This window comes from Chrysochloris asiatica, unplaced genomic scaffold, assembly GCF_000296735.1.
Source record: "Chrysochloris asiatica unplaced genomic scaffold, ChrAsi1.0 scaffold00049, whole genome shotgun sequence".
NCBI lineage: Eukaryota > Metazoa > Chordata > Mammalia > Afrosoricida > Chrysochloridae > Chrysochloris > Chrysochloris asiatica.
In genome coordinates this window covers 15,677,891-15,697,770 of record NW_006408567.1, presented here as the reverse complement: position 1 = coordinate 15,697,770, position 19,880 = coordinate 15,677,891, and the positions used below count along the sequence as shown (strand labels likewise).

At 40.4% G+C, this 19,880-nt stretch overlaps 1 protein-coding gene and 1 pseudogene across 1 annotated transcript in view; one reads left to right on the top strand and one right to left on the bottom strand.

The window, feature by feature from the left end:
• The first annotated feature begins 19,226 nt into the window (after positions 1–19,226).
• LOC102838446 lies at positions 19,227–19,569 on the top strand (annotated as a pseudogene).
• A 142-nt stretch (positions 19,570–19,711) lies between these two features.
• CHAF1B (chromatin assembly factor 1, subunit B (p60)) overlaps positions 19,712–19,880 on the bottom strand; it is a 42,445-nt gene continuing 42,276 nt past the window's right edge. Inside the window, exon 14 of the mRNA XM_006862605.1 lies at positions 19,712–19,814. Coding sequence (XP_006862667.1) covers positions 19,712–19,814 — 103 coding nt within the window. The remainder of the gene's footprint in view (positions 19,815–19,880) is intronic.

Here is a 19,880-nt window from a genome sequence, read left to right as displayed (position 1 = left end):
CCATCATAATACAGTGTTGTTGTTAAGTGCTACTGAGTTGGTTCCAACCCACAGCGATGCCGTATAGGGTTTCCAAGGAGCAGCTGGTGAGCTTGAACCGCCGACCTTGCCGTTCAAATGACTTTGCAGTCTGGCACATTAACCCACAGCGCCACATAAAGATGCAATAGTTTTCCTTAAAAGCAATCGCTTCTTCAATTAGCAGTCAAAATCTACCCCGAGGACTATTCCAGGAAGGACTACTGTAGGAATGGAAGAAAACCAACCATACATCTTTAATGGCCACTGCTAACCACCACCTGGAGAGATTAATGGTGCTGGTTGGGGATAGGTTGTCTAGGATGTCCTAGATCAACAGGACCTTAAATAAACAGACAACAGAGAGGTCCTGAAGCCCTTCAGGGCCCCTAACTCATACCCGAAGTCCCTATAAAGACTCCCTTCCCCTTTTCCTTGGAAAGACTGGTTTGGGAGATTTTCTACTCCCCTGTTCTCCAGAGTATTGATGATACTCAATAAACATTTTAAATGCTTCACTCTTTAAAAAAAAAAAAAAAAAAAGTGAAAGACACAGAGATAAGAAGTGTCAGGTGTAAATGTCCCTGTTCACAAATTATGTGGTTTACACAGAAAACTCCAGAAAACCTACAAAGCCACTACTAAAAAGAGAAATGAATTTAACAAGGCACAGGAAATAAGATTATACATAAAAATCAATTATAGGCTTATATACTAACGGTGTTGTTGTTGAGTGCCATAGAGTCGGTTCTGACTCATAACTGCCCTGTACAGGGTTTCAGAGGAGTGGCTGGTGAGTTTGAACTGCTGACCTTGAGGTTCAAACTGACCTTGTGGTCCAGTGCTTATCCTATAGCACCATGCCAGGTAAGCAATAAGAAAGGGAAGTTCTAAATTTCCCATTTACAGTAGTGCCAGAAAATATAAAATACCTAAAAAACATGTATCTAGAAACAAACATTCAAGACTTTTAATCCAAAAACTAAGGAGCTCTAGTAGCTTAGTGGTTACGAGTTGGGCTGCTAACCTCAAGATCAGCAGTTCGAAACTACCAGCCGTTCCAGCCTTTCCAGCCATACCATGGAGAAAGATGAGGCTTTCTGTTCCCATAAAGATGTATACCCTCAGAAATCCTATGCAGGATCGCTATGAGTCGGAACTGACTCCACGGGACACAACCACCACTCTGAAAACTGGATTCCTGGTGTGGTGCTATAGGATAAGCACTTGACTGCTGACTATAAGGTTGGCAGTTAAATTTGCCACTTGTTCTTTGTAAACCCTATACAGAGTTGCTATGAATCAGAACTGACTCAAAGTTCCTTAACAACACTCTGTAAACTACAAAACATTGCTTGGAGAAATAAAAGCCCAAATAAATGGGAAAATAGTCCATGATCGTGAATTGGCAATCTCACTATCTCACTACTGTTAAAATAGCAATGTTGTTGTTGTCAGGTGCCATCGAGTCGGGACTGACTCATAGCGACCCTATGCACAGCAGAATGAAACAATGTTCGATCCTGAGCCAACCTCACCACCGCTGCCACACCTGAGTCCATCAATGATGCCACCTGGCTGATCCATCTCGTTGGGGGTCTTCCTCTTATTCTCTGACCTTCCACCCTACCCAGCATGACATCCTTCTCCAGCGATTGTTTCCTCCGGACAATATGTCCAAAGTAGGAGAGACGAAGTTTAGCCATCCTGGCCTCTAAGGAGCACTCTGGCTGCACTTCTTCCAAAACAGATTTATTGGTTCTTTTGGCAGTCCATGGCACTTTCAGTACTCTCCTCCAACACCACAACTCAAAGGCATCAATTCTTCTACGATCCTCCTTATTCACTGTCCAGCTTTCGCATCCATATGAGGCTATTGAAAACACCATGGCCTGGGTCAGGCGCACCTTAGTCCTCAAGGTGACATCTCTGCTCTTCAACACTTTAAAAAGTTTCTGTGCAGCAGATTTGCCCAGTGCAATACGTCGTCTGATCTCTTGACTGCTACTTCCGCGAGTGTTGATAGTTGATCCAAGAAGAATGAAGTCCTTGACAACTTCAATCTTTTCTCCATTGATAAGAATGTTGTTTATTGGTCCAGTGGTGAGGATTTTTGTTTTCTTGACATTGAGATGTAGTCCATATTGAAGGCTGTGCTCTTTAATCTTCATAAGTAAATGTTTCAAGTCCTCTTCACTTTCAGCAAGCAAGGTTGTATCATCTGCATATCGCAGGTTGTTAATGAGTCTTCCTCCAATCCTGATGCCACACAAAATAGCAATAGAAATCAAAATAATCTACAGATTCAACCCAATGTGAATCAAAATTGCAGCAAGTCTTTTGCGGAAACTGGTAAGGTGATTCTAAAATTTATGTCAAAATGTAAAACAATGAAAGCACTTTTTAAAAAGTAGAACAAAGTTAAAGAATGTACCCTACTTGCTTCCAAGACTCATCAGAAAGCTACAGTAATCAAGAGAGTCTGGTGCTGTTGCCATAATAACAAACTTATAGATCAATAGAGCAGAATGGGTCCACAGATCAATAGAACAAAAGAGAGAGTCCAAAATAGAGTCCTACATATTTGTTCAATTGACTTTAAAATCTTTCAATTTTGTTTTTGTTGTTGAGAATATACACAGCAAAACATACATCAGTGTCAGAGTTTCTACACGAACAACTCATTGACATTGAAGATATTCTTCCAGTCATTCAAACATTCTCACCCTCCTTAACTGAGTTGTTTCTCAACTGCTTTTGACAGAGGTGCTAAACCAATTCAATGGAGAAATGAAAGTCTTTCCAACAAACAGTGCTAGACCAAATAGATATTCATGTGGTTGAGGATGGGGAATGATCATATATAAATATCTAAAAATTAACTCAAAATGAATCATTTGTTGCTGTTGTTGTTAAGCGCCATTGAGTTGGTTCTGAGTCACAGGGACCTTGTATAGGGTTTCCGAGAAGCAGCTGGTGTGTTTAAGCTGCTGGCCATGTGGCCTGTGCTTATCATACAGTGCCACAGGGATTGAGTCCAAAATAAATCGTAGACCTAAGTATAAAACCTAAAGCTATGAAACCTTTAGAAGAAAACATCAATCCAGAAACCGTGGGAAAAGATTCACAATGCATATATCAGACTTGTATCCAGAATATGGAGTCCTGGTGTGACGCTGTTGGTTAATGCGCTGGCCTGCAAAGTCAATTTGAACCACAAGGTTGGCAATTCAAGCTCACCAGCTGCTCCTTGGAAACCCTATATAGGGTTGCTATGGGTGGGAACCGACTTTACGACACTTAACAGCAGCAACAAGGAGCTGTGTCTGGTAGCGTATTGGTAATGAATCGGGCTGCGAACCGCAAGGTCAGCAGTTCGAAACTACCAGTTGTTCCACAGGAGAAAGATGAGGCTTTCTGCTCCCGTAAAGATTTACAGCCTTGGAAACCCTGTACAGGGTCGCTATGAGTCAGAACCAACTCCATGGCACATAACAACAACAGCAATATCCAGAATATATAAACAATTCTTGCAACTCATACTAAGATGATATTAATCATACCAAAATGAAAATGGGCAAAAGATTTTAATGGATATTTTATAAAAGAGTGTATATGAACAAATATTTCACAATAAATATGTGATGCCACAACACATCCAATAGAAAGGTAAAACTGAAGAAAAAAAAAAATTGACCATACTAAGTCTGTAGGATTAACAATGGACTGGTAAGTGCAAGGTTGAAGGTTCAGACCCACCAGCCACTCCTCAATAACCCTCTATAGCGTCATTATGAGTCAAAACCTACTTATAGCACTTCACAACAGCAACAAGTGCGGGCAAAACTATGAAGCCTCCAGAGCACTCATACATTTCTGGATGGAAAGTAAAATTGTGTGACCACTTTGGAAAATAGTGGCAATTTCTTTAAAATTTAAATATACACTCACTATATGATCCAGCCTCATGGGTATTTACCCAAACGGGGGAAAAAAAAAAACAACTCATGGGTATTTACCCAAAGAAAATGATCACATAAAGATCTGAGCCTAAATGTTTGTCGCTGCTTTGTTTATAATGACCCAAACCAAAAAGTACCCAAATGTCTATCAATAGGTTAATTTGTTGTTGTTAAGTACCGCAGAGTCGGTTCCTACTCATAGTGACCCTGCACAGAGTTTCTGAGGCTGTAAATCTTTATGGGAGCAGAAAGTCTCATCTTTCTCCCGTGGAACAGCTGGTAGTCTCGGACTGCTGAGCTTAAGGTTAGCAGCCCGACTCGTAACTATTATGCTACATCTTTTCAACAAAACGGTGGTAGTTAGGACATATCCATACCATGGAATTGAATTCATAAATAAAATGGAACAAACTACAGGAGGCTTCTCAAACATTTATGGGTGGGGGACTCTCAAAATTAGTATGTTGAGCTAAAGAATCCAGACGAAGAATGATCCATGTCCTATGGTTTCATTTGTAGAAAAGTCTAAAAACTGCAAAGTAATCTACAGTGACAGAAAGCAGATCAGTAGCTTCTGTGGGACAGGAGTGGATAGATAGAGGGATGGGACGCAAAGGAGAATAACAATGTCTTTTAGATGTAATGGAAATGCTTACTATGTGGATTGCAGTAATGTACAACAGTGTATAGGAATCCCCTGGTGGTAAAACCAGTTAACTTGCTTGGCTGCTAATGGAAAGGTTTGAGGGTTTGCATCCACCCAGGGACACCTCAGAAGACAGGCCTGGCGATCTGCTTCCAAAAATCAGAGCATTGAAAACCTGGGGAGTGAAGCTGTACTCTGCACATCTGGAGTTGCCATAAGTCAAAGTCAGCTCGCCAGCAACTAACAACATACATGTGTTATTGCTGTTATTGTTAAATTCCATTGAGTCAGTTCTGACTCAGCTACCTTGCATAGGGCTTCTGAGGAGTAGCTAGTGGGTTTGATCTGCCAACCTTCTGATTAGCAGTCCAGTGCTTGTCCTACAGCACCACACTCTCCATACAAACTGATTAATTTGTACATATTGTATGTGTACAGATTGATGTATTTCAGTTATATTTGAAAAAAATTGAAAAATACCTACTTGAAGATATTTCCATTCATTTTAGGGATATAAAATAAAAATAAGTTACTCAAAACCGGGAAAGTCATAGAATGAAAAATCAGCATTGAGCATTGAGTCTATTAAATATACATTCAAATGATTCAGAAATTCTAATTACAAGGATGTCATTATTATGATACCTCGGGGGAAGGGGACTATTTATTTTTAATTAATGGTGATAAAAATAAGGACAAAAACTTCACAAGCAAAAATTGGGAGAGGGAGGAATAGGTGCTCCAATAATACTCATTTTCTCATCTTTTATATGAAAGAATGAAGAAGAATGGCTTTTTTAGTGAGATTGATACACTGAAATCTGGGTCTAAGCATACTATTTAGAGTTATAAAGATAATTTCTAGGGCAACTCAAACAGTCTCTATGCCTTCTAAAGGGGAAAAAGAAGAAAAAATTACACAAGCAACAAGGAAGTATTTAAAAACACACACCAAAACTATGCTCTCTGACAAATTTAATCAATTCTACAATAACATTGTCGAACATAATAAAAGCAGCAATGTTTATATTAGATTTAAAAATACAATCTCAGTATATGCTGAATTAGAAAGTTAAAAATAATAATAATAATGAAGTCCTGGTATGAAGCTATGGGATAAAGCACTGGACTACAAGGTCAGTTTAAACCACAAGGTTGATGGTTCAAACTCACCAGCCGCTCCTCAGAAACCCTGTACAGGGTTGCTATGAGTTGGAACTGACTTAACAGCTCATAATAACAGCTAATAAAAAATTAGAGGCAAAATGATTGGTAAATTTCAGATAAAAACTATGAGTATATGATAGGTAAATAAAGAACAAAACAAGGGAAGGTGCATAATATTAATATCAGCAAAAGAAACCTCATTAAGTAATACACCAAAGGTCACTTCATCCCCATGAACTTCATACTCCACAGTGAAAAGATATCTCTCAAGAACCGGAACCAAAAAAATGACAGAAACACATTAATAGTGAAATGTTTTAATTCTTTCAGTCACTATCACCAAATAAGGGGGACAAAACAGGTACTGATGGTCTGAAAAATAAGATCAGTTAGGTTGATCTCATGTGTGTACAAGTCTGTCTAACTCTGCCCTGAAAAACAAAGAGAAAGTACTGTGTACCATCTTTTCAAAAACAAAAGGAGACTTACACAGTTTACAATTTATTAGATCACAAAGGAACCTCAATAAATCCCAAATAGTGAAACAGAAACCAAATCCTCAAGCTATAATAAAACTAAAAATAATAAAGTGGAAGTAAAAAATAATAGTATCCAATCTACCGGAAATATAAAAATAAAAATCTTGTTTTTCTTTATTTCAAAGAGGAAATCAAACTGTAACTGCAGCCTATCTAGAAAATTACAATAATGAAGATATAGTATATCAAGATCCCTTGGGGTAGGGGCAAAGTTGAAGGTAAGTAGTAACCATATTCTTAAGCGCTTCATGGAATACAAAAACTAATTTAGCAGTCATATGGGGCGGGAACTAGAAAAAATAATATAAAATTTAAATGAAACATAAACCATAAAGAAAGAAAAGTTGAAAATAAATTTAAGATCTAGTTCTTTTAGAAAAGCAAAGTAGAAAAAACTACAAACTAACACAAACAAATAAAATTATAAGGCAATAATTTAGGTAACAATATGACAACCCCATGTGGTCAGAGTAGAACTACGTTTCATACGGTTTGCAAGAAGTGGCTGATTTTTCAGAAGTAGATCATCAAGCCTCTCTTCCAAAGCACCTCAAAGTGGGCTCAAATTGCCAACCGTTCAGCTAGTAGCCAAATGCATTAGCTGTTTGCAGCACCCAGGGACTCCAACTACTATTGTATACTGTTATTGTTTGTCATGAGGGCTCTGACTCATAGCTATTCCATATAGGATTTCTGAGGAGTAGTTGATGGATTTGAATCACTGACCCTATGATTAACACTCCAGTGCTTATCCTACAGCACCATACCAGGACTCCAGCTACTGGTATAGCAACTTAGAAATCATTATTGAAGAAATTGTTCATTTATAATATTAACATAAAACACCATGATATTTTCAATAAGATCATATGCATGTGAAAGCCGGACAGTGAATAAGGAAGACCTAGAAGAACTGATGCATTTGAGTTATGGTGTTGGAGGAGAATATTGAAAGTGCCACGGGCTGCCAAAAGAACAAAGAGATCTGTGTTGGAAGAAGTGCAGCCAGAGTGCTCCCTAGATGTCAGGATGGCCATACTTCAGACATATTGTCAGGAGGGAACAGTCACTGGAGAAGGATATCATGTTTGGTAAAGTGGAGGGTCAGAGAAAAAGAGGAAAGCCCCAATGAGATGGAGTGGCACAGTGGTAGCAGCAATGTGCTCAAATATAGCAACAACTGTAAGGTTGGCCCAGGGCCAGGCAGTATTTCGTTCTGTTGTGCATAGAGTCATTATAAGTCGAAACTGACTCGATGGCACCTAACAACAAACAACAACATAAAATATATTTTAAAAGAAATGAATTTGAAAACTATACAGGACCTACAAGGAGGATTTTTTTTTTTTTTTACCTCAAGAGAAATCAAAGACTTACGTAAGTACAGAACTCCCCCTTATTTAGAGGAACGATTCAATATGCTTAATATAATAAGGGTGTCTTTTTTCCCAGCATCAAGCTATAAAACCAATGCAATCAAATAAAAGTCTTAGCATGGTTTTTAGAACTTGAAAAGTTATTTTTCAATATTCACATGTAATGTGAATTCCAGAAAACTTCTGGAAATGGAGAGAAACAAGGGGATATGTGACATACAAGATATATGAACGTACCAATGACTTGGAGCATCTGTCACCATTGCCACTAGCATACATTCATCCTTATCGTTCTATCCTGGTGACACAACCCACTTTTCCTTCATTGAAGCATGTCCTCCCCTATCTGTCAGCCCAAATGCTTCCAGTGAAGTTAACTCCACCTCTGACAGAAACTCGGGTCTGGCCAGCACTCCATATTCCTCTGACACAGTCACTGGTCCAGCAATGACCTGAATCAATGTGACCAGTATGATCTATCTGACCCTAAGCTAACATAACCCAATATGACTTAATTACCTCAAACCAATATGACCCAGTCAGTGCCAATGAAAGGCAATAGGACGTTTGCTGCAGCCAGAGAGAGGCAGACTAGACTTGAACCTGAGAAGTTGGAGTCACGGACCCAGACTGAGACTAAAATTGAGTAGTGGGGAAAGAAAGGCTCTGATGACTTGCAGCATTCCCGTGTCTGTATACTCCCTGAGTCAATACATTCCTGTTTCCTAAACCAGTTTTAGATGGATTTTTCAATGGCAGAACAAGTTCTAACTGATACTCAAAGCTGTAGTAATTAAAACAGCATGCTACAGTATGACACACCAATAGAAAAATCCATGGAACAGAATAGATTCATGGAACAGGAGAGAATAGGGAAATAGATTTACTGCAATGCAGAAATAGATTTACCAACATATGGAAATGTATCAAATAATAAAAATGGTATTGCAAATTATTAGAGAAATATAAATTACTCAAGAAATGGCATTGAAACAGCTGGCTAACCATTTGGAAAAGAAAGCTAGGTTTCCAAACTCATTTCTAACACCAAAATAAATTCTACATAGATCACAGATTCAATCCTTAAAATCCAAAAGTAAAGGAGTGAATATTTTTGTAATTTTGAATTGGTAATGGCCTATCTGAGCAAGAAGAAAAACATAAGCCATTTGATTAGATAATAAATATAAAATATAAAGCTAGCAAAACAAACAACACACATTTAAAAAAAATCAAAATATAAGCCACAAACTGAAATAAACATTTGTAAGAATTCTATGAATAGCTTCAGTCTGAAATTGATCAAACATGTAATCAAGATGCATTGATAACTACTGGTGATTGGAATGCAAATTTTGGAAACAAAAAGGAAGGATCAGTAGTTGGAAAATATGGTCTTAGTGACAGAAACAATGCTGATAAATTTTCCAAGACAATACCTTATTCATTGAAAATATCTTTTTTCAACAACATAAGACGACACATATGAACTTCACCAGATTTTGAGTACACAGAAATCAAATTGACTACATCGGAAGGAAGAAACAGTGGAAAAGCTCCATATCATCAGTCAAAATAAGGCCAGGGGCAGACTGCTCATATGCAAATTCAGGCTGAACGTGAAGAAAATTAAAACAAATCCATGAGAGCAAAAATATGACCTTGAATATATCCCACCTGAATTTAGAGATCATCTCAAGACAGATCTGATGCATTAGACACTAATGACCCAAGACAAGAGAGTTGTGGGATGATATCAAGAGCATCATAAGGAAGAAAACGAACGGTCGTTAAGAAGACAAGAAAGAAGAAAAAGACCAGAGTGGATGTCAGAAGAGACTCTGAAACTTGCTCTCCAGTGTAGAGATGCTAAAGCAAATGGAAGAAATGAAAGGGTACAAGAGCTGAACAGAAAATTTCAAAGGTCAACTCAAGAAGACAAAGTCAAATATTGCAACAAAACATGCAAAGACCTGGAGTTAGAAAACCAGAAGGGAAGAACATGCTCAGCATTTCTCAAGCTGAAAGAATTGAAGAAACAATTAAAGCCTCAACTTGAAATACTGAAAGATTCTATGAGCAAAATATTGAATGATGCAGAAAACATCAAAAGAAGATGGAAGGAATATACAGAGTCACTGTACCAAAAAGAAATGGTCTATGTTCAAACATTTCAAGAAGTAGCATATGACCAGGAGTCAACAGTACTGAAGGAAGAATTCCAAGGTGCACTGAAGGCATTGGCAAAATGCAAGGCTCCAGGAATCGATGGAATACAAATCGAAATCTTTCAACAAACTGATGCAGTACTGGAGGCACTCACTCAGCTTTGCCATGAAATTTGGGAGATAGTTACCTGGCCATCTCATTTTAATAAGAGATCCATATTTGTGCCACAGGTGACCCAACAGAATTCAGAAATCATTGAACAATATCATTAATATCATATGCAAGTATGATATTGTTCAGAAATCATTGAACAATATCATTAATATCATATGCAAGTAAAATTTTGCTAAAAATAATTCAAAAACAGCTGCAAACAGTATATTGACAGGGAATCGAAAGTGGTTCAAGCCAGATTCAGACAAGGATATGGAATGAGGGACATTATTGCTGATGCCAGATGGATCTTGGCTAAAGTAAAGAATACCAGAAAAATGTTTACCTGTGCTTTACTGATTATGACTTTAGAATATGTGGATCATGACAAGCTTTGGATAACATTGAGAAGAAAGTGTATTCCAGAACACTTAATTATATTCATGAGGAACATGTACATAGACCAAGAGACAGACATTCAAATAGAACAAGGGGACACTGAATGGTTTAAAATTAGGAGAGATGTGTGCCAGGGTTGTATTCTTTCACCATACATATTCAGTCTGTATACTGAGCAAATTATCTGAGACACTGAATTATATGAAGAAGAATGTGGCATCAAGATGGGAAGAAGACTCATAACCTGCAATATGCAGATGATACAACCTTGCTTGCTGAAAGTGAGGAGGACTTAAAATAGTTACTGATGAAGATCATAGACCACAGCCTTAAATATGGGTTGCACCTCAGTGCAATGGTCTCAAGCATAACAACAAATGTGAGGATGACACAGGACCATGCAGTATTTTGTTCTTTTGAGCGTAGGGTCACTATGAATCAGAACCGACTCAATGGCACCTAACAACAAGAAATATATAAAGGCATAGGGCGCTGGTGGTGCTATGTGTTAGGCATTGAGTTGATAACCAAAAAGTTAGTAATTCAAACCCATCAGCCGCTCCAAGAGAGAAATATGAGGCCATCTGTTCTGTACTGATTTCAGTCTCAGAAATCTTAAAAAGCTGTTCTACTCAATGGTTGTTGTTGTTAAGTGCTGTCAAGTCAGTTCCCACTAGTAGTGTCCTTGTATAGGGTTTCCGAGCAGTGGCTGGTGAGCTTGAACTGCCAACTTTGCAGTTTAAATGGCCTCACAGTCCAGCACATTAACCCAAGGCGCCTCACCAGGACTCCGTTACTCAATGGTACAGGGATATTAAGGGAGTCTGGTGAATTAACAAGGAAACAAACAAACAAACAAATTGCGGGAAGGATATAAAGTGTTGTTTAGTGACACAGAGTCAGTACTGACTCATAGCGACCCTCTATAGGGTTTCCAAGGAACAGCTGGTGAGTTTGAACCACCAACATTGAGGTCGAGTGTTAATCCTATGGCGTGGCGTCACACTAGCACTTGAAAGATCTGAATATAATTTAACTAAATGAATGAAATTCAAATGAGAACACATTATTTTTCCATCAGACTGTCAAAGATTTAGAAGAGCCCTGTTATTGTTAAGTGCCATTGAGTCAGTTTCATCTCACAGAGATCCAGTATGTTGTTGTTGTTGTTAAGTGCCATCGAGTCGATTCCGACCCATAGTGACCATGTATAGGGTTTCTGAGGAGCAGCTGGTGAGCTTGAACCACCAACCTTGCAGTTCAAATGGCTTTGCAGTCTGTTGTTGTGTTCTGTAGTGCCGTCGAGTCAGTTCCAACCCATAGTGACCCTGTATAGGGTTTCCAGTGAGCTTGAACTTCCGACCTTGCCCTTCAAACAGCTTTGTAGTCTGGCGCATTAACCCACAGCGCCACACCAGGACTCCATTAAGACTCCCCAAAATCACTAGATTGGTGAAACTCTCTCTCATATACAATGTTGGTGGAAGTGGAAATTGTAAACACTTAATAGACAGTTACAATAAGTACTACAATTTAACAAATGCATATAATTTGACTTAATAGTTGCTCTTCTAGGCTTTGTCCTAAGAAACATTTTCACATGTTAGCAAAAACACATGCACAAGATGTTCATTGTAGCATTGTTTTCATTAGAGGAATAAAGAAGAAACAACAGGTCCATCATTAGAAAAACAAAACCAATCAGTTGTCTTTGACTTGATTCTAACTTCTGACAATTCCTGTATCACAACAGAGTTTTGTTTCTTTTCTTATTTCATTGTGGCTAAAATACACATAATAAAAATAAGTGAAGCCATCTCAACAGTTTCACAATTCAGTAACACTGATTACACGCATTCTTACCATCCATTTCCATATTATTCGACCACCAGACCCCTTAAGCAAAAACGTTCCCTTAAAACGCTCCCTTTCCCTTCCCACCTTTGTTGTTAAGTGCTATTGAGTCCCACACCAGGCCCCTCACCTACTGTGGTAATCTCTAATAAGCCTTTGTTTCGATATATGTGCTTATTTCATATAAATAAAATCATACAGTATTTGTTCTTTTGCATATACTTTACTCAGCATGATGTTTTTAAGGCTCATTCATGTTTGGCTTGTGTGAGAAGTAAATCTCAGGCTGGTTCATCTTCAGGAATAAGGAAACGGAGGTCCGAGAAATTGCTAGACCAAGACATAGACATAGCCACAGGGGCCCGTGCACTTGGGGTATAGGAACTGGATGTATTAGGGGAGTGGGGAAGGGAACCTGTTTAAGAAGGAGAAACTTTAAAATAAGAATGCAACCATCAAAAGGAGATAGGCCACGTCCTGGAAGATTGCTCACCCCATAGAACTCAGTCAATTAGGAACGGGGGAGGGACTTTTGAGCTAGGAGATAAGAATCCTTATAAAACGGCTGCAAGGTGTGTCTGCCCGTCTTGTCTTCTGAGTATTGCACCTGATTTTGCAAAATCGAATAATGAAAGTTCACTCTCAAAAAATGAGTACAGATTGGATTTCTTGAGCATTTATCAGTAAGTACTCATGATAACTCATGGGTGACCTCAGACAGGATAAAGTGGTTCCATCCCATTTCTCCCTCTGGAGACCCATCAGGGTAAGGTTCTAGTCTGGGGTGTATACCAATCCACCAGGAACCAAGGCAGTAACCAGGGTTTCATCAACATTTCTCATAACTTGCATCAGGACTTCCTTTCTTTTTAGGGCTGAATGGTTTTACACATTATTTTGATTCATTCATCTCTTGATGGAAATTTCTATTGTTTCCAACTTTTGGCTATTGTGAAAAGTGCTGTAGTGAACATTGGTATACAGATTCTGTTTGCCTTCCTGCCCTCACTTCTACGTAGATACTTCTTGTTTTTGTTAACTGCCATCAGTCAGTTCTAACTGATAGGGGCCCTGTATCGAGTTTCCGAGGAGCAGCTGGTGAGTTTAAACTGTGGACCTTGCAGTTCAAATCGACCTTTCAGTCCAGCACATTAACCCGCATCACCACACCAGGACTCTGGGGACTGGTCCCTCCTGACAATATGTGCAAAGTATAAGAGACAAAGTCTGGCCATTATGGCTTCCAGGGAGCACTCTGACTGTACTTATTCTAACACAGATTGCTTTGTTCTTTTGGCAGTCCAGGGTACTTTTAATATTCTCCTCCAACACCATAGCTCAAATGCATCAATTATTCTGCAATCTTCCTTATTCACTGTCTGACTTTCACATGCATATGAGGTTATTGAAAATATCACGGCTTGTGTCAGGCACATCTTAGTCCTCAAACTGACATCTTTGCTTTTGAACACTTTAAAGAAGTCTTGTGCAGCAGATGTGCCCAATGCAATATGTCATTTGATTTTTTTACTGCTGTTTGCATGAGTGCTGATGGTTGGCCCGAGCAAAATGAAATCTTTGACAACTTCAGTCTTTTCTCCATTTATATGGATGCTATTTACTGGTCCACTGGTGAGGATTTTTGTTTTCTTTATATTCAGTGCAATCCATATTGAAGGCTGTGGCCTTAGATCTTCATCAGTAAGTATTTTAAGTCCTTTTGGCTTTCAGCAAGCAAGGTTATATAATCTGCATATCACAGGTTGTTAATGAGTCTTCCTCCAACCCTAATGCCACATTTTTCTTCATATAATCCAGTTTCTCAAATACCAGGAGGGTTCCCCATCGTGGACAAGTTTCACTGAAGCTTCCAAATTAAGTCAGACTATGAAGAAGAGCCTGGTGATCTCATTACAAAAGTTAGCCAGTGAAAATTTTACGGCACATAACAAAATATTTTCCAACTCATTTGCTTTTGACATGTCATGAGGAAGGAGCAACTGCTGATAAGAACATCATCGTGTTTGGTAAAGTAGAGGACCAACAAGAGCGATGGCGATCCTTGGTTAGAATTGGCACAATAGCTGCAAGGATGAATTGGAGCACACTGGGAATTGTAAGAGTAACACAGGACCAGGAAACATTTTGTTCAGTTGTGCAGAAGGTCACCAAGAGTCAGAGTTGACTAGATGGCAGCTGTCTGTCTGTCTGTCTATCTAGCTATCTGTATTAGAGCACCTGTTTGGTGCAAACCATTAAGCACTTAGCTGCTAACTGAAAGGTTGGAGGTTTAAGTACACCCATAGGCACCTTGGAAGAAAGCCTCCCCCACCCCAACCCTTGCAGAGCTGAGCCCTGAAAATAACCCTAAAAGATCCCAGAGATTGAGGCTCTCCCACTCACAGGCTGGGGACTGGGGAGAGTCTTGATCTATGCTCCATTTTCTACTCCCTCCTTTAGTCAATTACAAAATACAACCCCAAATGGCACTAGAAATTAAAACAGCAAGGACTCCAACAGATATGAGGACACCAATGTTCATGACAGCATTTTTCGCAATAGCCAAAATGTGGAAACAACTTCAAAGCCCATCAATAGATAAATGGATAAATAAAATGTGGAATGTACATGCAATAGATTATTACATAGCCATGTAGAGAAACGATGTCCTGATGCCTGCCACTACATGGATGAACCTTGACAACATCACGCTGCGTAAAATCAGTCAGGCCAAAGGGGAAAGTATATCAAGATAGAAATTTATTACTGGTTCCTGGTGTTGTGCTGTAGGATAAGCATCGGATCACAAGGTCAGTTTGAACCACAAAGTCAGTCCTTCAAACCCATCAGCCATTCGACTCACCAGCACTTAACACCACCACCACCGCTGGCTGAAGAGAAGGAAGAACTGAGTTAATGGAGGTGTACTGAGTTTCTAGAAATCCCTGGGTGGGGTACATGGTTAAGGTCTGAGCTACTAAAAGTGAGTAGTTTGAGTCCATCCAGAGGAACTTCAGAAGAAAAATGTGACAATCTGCTGCCAAGGGCATTGAAACCCTACAGAGCACAGTTCTGCTCTGACACACATGGGGTCACCATGTGTCAGGATCAGCTGAATGACAACATTTTTTGTTGTTCTTTTATTAAGTAAGTTTCTGTTTGGGGTCATATAAAAGTTTTGGAAATGGAAACTAATGAGGGTTTCACAACAGAATGAGTGTAATTAACATCACCAAACTGTACACTTGAAAATGGCTCTAATGGCATACTTTTTGTTTCATGTATATAATGTTCCAAAATTAGGATGACTAAAAACTCATGACACAATTCCAACTCTGAGCCTATGTTGTTGTTATGTGCCATGGAGTCAGTTCCGTGGAGTCAGTTCTGACTCATAGCAACCCTGTACAGGGTTTCCGAGGCTGTAAATCTTTACGGGAGCAGAACGCCTCATCTTTCTCCATGGAACAGCTGGTAGTTTCCAACTGCTGACCTTGTGATTCACAGCCCAATTCGTAACCACTACGCTACCAGAGTTCCTAAGTATGGGAAACAACCAGCAACAGAAGGCTGCTCCTCCTCGGCGGTGTCTGCTGCTCAGGGAAGCCAGAGGTGCTGCCACGGCCAGGAGGGGCAACCTGCTTTCCATCCCACCCAGTGAAGCTCCAACAGGCCTCATTCTAGTCCAAACCCAGGAAAAAAAGGGTCATTTGCATTGTACATTGCCCCTGGATGGCCAGATTATATTTCTTCCATCAGCTCATCAGCCAGGAAACAGGAGTCCAAATTAATCTAAAACTTGGGCCTACGAAGTAAAAATAGCTGGTGACTCACATTGGAGCCAAGAGCAGACAGAGTCTTTTTGTCACTGGGCCCAGGCTGCTTCATGAAGCGGTTGTTTCTTCCACTGCTGACATTGCTCCTAGCAAGCAGTGCGGTGGTTTGGCAATGTGAAGGTTCAAGGGCCCCTTCTTCCTGAGGGATGTTTAACCTGGATCAGAAATCCCAACAGGAGACACACCATTATCTGGAGTACTGGAGGGTCCTCAGCAGAAAGGGGGCTCAGGTTTGATTCCGAATATGGAAGGACTGCCTGCCGAATGCTGATTGTAAATGGAGTGGGCTTCCTCACACAATGGTGACCTTCCAGTTCACAGACGTGTTCAAACAAAGGCTGGGTGGAAAGTAGTCCTGCATTAGATGGAGGATAGATTTTACAAGAAGTCCCTGGGGCGGGGCAAACAGTTAAGCATTCAACTACTAATCATCAGGGTGGAAGTTCAAGTCTACCCATAGATGCCTCAAAAGAAAGTCGTGGTGATCTGTGTCTGAAAAACCAGCCATTGGGAACCCTATGGCGCACAGTTCTACTCTGCAACACATGGATCACCATGAGTGGAAATAGAACTGACGGCAACTGGTTTGGGGCCTTTGTTTTTGTTTTGTTTTTATTCTATGAGCAGGTTGGAAAAGAAATCGTTTTCTCTTTCATTGTCTACCCCGCGGGCATGCCCTCATCCTTGCTTCTACCCTAGGGCCCTCGCATAGGCTGTGACTCCCATATCCCCTGTGGGTTTACAGAGGACCAAATCCAAACCCCTCATTTCATAGTTGAGGCTCATAAAAGCTAATCCACCAGGTGGCCATACTGATGAGGTTTCGAGACGGGCAGTCTTTTGGTTCCTTTTACTGTTACAGTTGTTGTTAAGTACCATCGACTTGGTTCTTACTCATAGGGTTTCTGAGGAGTGGCTGGTGGGTTTGTACTGATGACCTTGTGGTTAGCAGTTCAGTGCTTATCCTACAACACCACACCAGGAGTCCAAAGATGTTTTAAGGTTTGTGGATGGGATAAGCTAGTTTGCTTCTCTATTTCTTGGACAAGGTTTCTCCTTCCTCCAGGTCCTCCTGGTTTCAGTTGCAGTTATGTGCTTCCCTTTCCTGCGTAAAGACGTAATTCTGGCAATGAAGCATAGTGAATAGTACTACAGACTTGGGAGCCAGGCAGCTACTACACAGTTACTGGCTATATCTGAAATCCTTGAGCAAGTTTCTTAAACCCTGTGCCTCAGTTTCCTCACACCTCAAACACCTGTTGTGAGAATCCAATGAGCTAATGCAGACCACTGGCAGCTACTTTTGGCAGTCCCTCTGGGGAACCACATACAGTGTGTGGCCACCTTTGAGTCACTGCCTTTGAGTCAATTCTGACTCATAGTGACCCTACAGGACAACCTAGAACTGCTCCTTAAGGTTTCCAAGAAGTAAATATATTTTATAGGAGAACACAACTTCATCTTTCTCCCATGGAGCAGCTGGCGGGCTTGAAGAGCTGAACTTACAGTTAGCAGCTTAATCCCCTGCACTACCAGGGCACCTTCCACTCTTCCAGCCCGCACTAACTTGAGTTCATACTTCGTAAGGCAAAGGAAACTCCTTCTGGATTGAAAGTTGTTGTTGTTAAGTGCTGTCAAGTTGGTTCTGACTCATAGTGACCCCGTATAGGGTTTCTGAGGAGCAGCTGATGGGTTTGAACCACCGCCCTTGTGGTTAGCAATCCAGTGCTTATCAGTGCCACAGTAGGACTCCATTTTGGGTTGAATTTGTTGTTGTTGTTAGGTGCCATCGAGTCGGTAATGGGGCCCACAAAATTCCTGTTCATCAAGAAACACAGAATACAGCCTTGTTTGGAAATAAGATCTTTTGCAGATGTAACCAGTTCAGCCGAGGTCGTACCGGAGTAGGATGCGTGTGGGCCCTAATCAAATGAAGTGTCCGTATACTACTGCTGCTACTAAGTGCCATTGAGTCAGTTCCGACTCATAGCAAACCTATATAGGGTTTCTGAGGAGCGGCTGGTGGGTTTGAACCACCAACCTTGTGATTAACAGTCCAGTACTTATCATAGAGCACCACACCAGGACTCCAATAAGAAGAGAGAAATTGGAGGCACAGACACAGGAAGAGATGATAGCCACGTGAGAGCAGAGGCAGAGACCGGAGTGATGCTCCCACAAGACAAGAAACCCCTGGAGCCACCAGAGCCTGGACAAGGCAAGGAAGAATCTTTCCCTAGAGCCTTTGGGGATAGCATGTCCCTACCAACACATGAAATTTGGACTTCTGCCACTGAAACTATGAGACGAACATTTTCTATTGTTTTAAGCCACTCACTAGTCAAATATCACCCTTGTTGTTAAGTTGTTAAGTGCCATTGAGTCGGTTCCAACTCATAATGACCCTGTATAGGGTTATCGAGGAACAGCTAGTGGGTTTGAACCAACAATCTTGCCATTAGCAACCTAGTGCTTACCCTAGTCTAATGTCATACCAGGAAACACATCAGAAAACAGAACTCATCTTTTAGCAAAATAATACAGCGGCACACAAAATAAAGATTACCTACAAAAAAAACACCTATATGAGACTGAAAAGTCAGCAGTTACTCTAAAGAAGATTAAGGGGATAGGGAAACCAGTTCTGGAAATGGAACTATCAGAACAGAACTAAAGAGAATGGTGACACATTTGAAAAATGTAACTGTCACTAAACAATTTATAAAGAACTTGTCAAATAAGAACATAATTTATTGTGTAAATGTTCACTAAAAATGCAATAAAATATTATTAAAGTCTACAAGATGGTGTCAAAAAGTTCATGGGAAAATGAAATTAAAAGATACTGGAATTTTCCAAGAACTTTTGAAGCCTACTCATTTGTGTGTGTGTGTGATGTTACAAAAAAATAAAAAACAAAAAATTAATCATTTGAATTTTGAGCTTTAGGAGAAATGGTCTCTGGTCTCTCAATACTTCTGAGAGGTGAGAGTAAATGTTGTCCCCGATGAGCAGGGCTGGAAATCGAGGTCTAGAAGAGGAGAGAGCCTTTCCAGATCAGTCAAATGAATCAGAGCAAAACCAGAAATAGACATAGTCTAGGAGCCATGTCCGCTTTGTTTCCCTCACTCTTCCCCCATGTGACGGAGACACTCTGGTTTAATTTGGATCGACCCTGTGTGGAGGAGACAGGTACAACAGTAGGAAGAGCAGCATCAGGCCCAGCTCCAGAGCATCGCAGAAAAAGACAACAACCTGGTACCTACCGGCAAGCCAGCCTCAGAGCACTATAATGAGGAAGAGGAAGATGACGAAGATAGTGAGGAGGACTCAGAGGGTGATGCGGATATGCAGGACATGGACGAAACGAATGACTACAATGAATCACACAGTGATGGAGAGGTCAATGAGGTGAACATGGAAGGCAACGAACAGGACCAGGACCATTAGATACTCTAGGTAGACAGGGCAAGAGGATCCTCAGGGAGACCCCAGGCCAGCAGGCCAGCCCAACCTACCCTGCACCCCCTACAGAACCAGTTGATAGTCACGGTGCCTGAAAGCTTAACTTTGGACACCTCCATAGCTGCTGCTAGGACCCGGGCCCCTGGGCCTCTCCCAGGCCATCAGCCTGCTCTTCTTCCCAGCCCCAATACCCTTCTCTTCGCTGCCAGGTCTGGTCTAGTTCTAACTTTCTTTAATAAAGACACAGGACTGATTAAAAAAAAACAAAAACAAAAACAAACGGATCTATTGGTTCT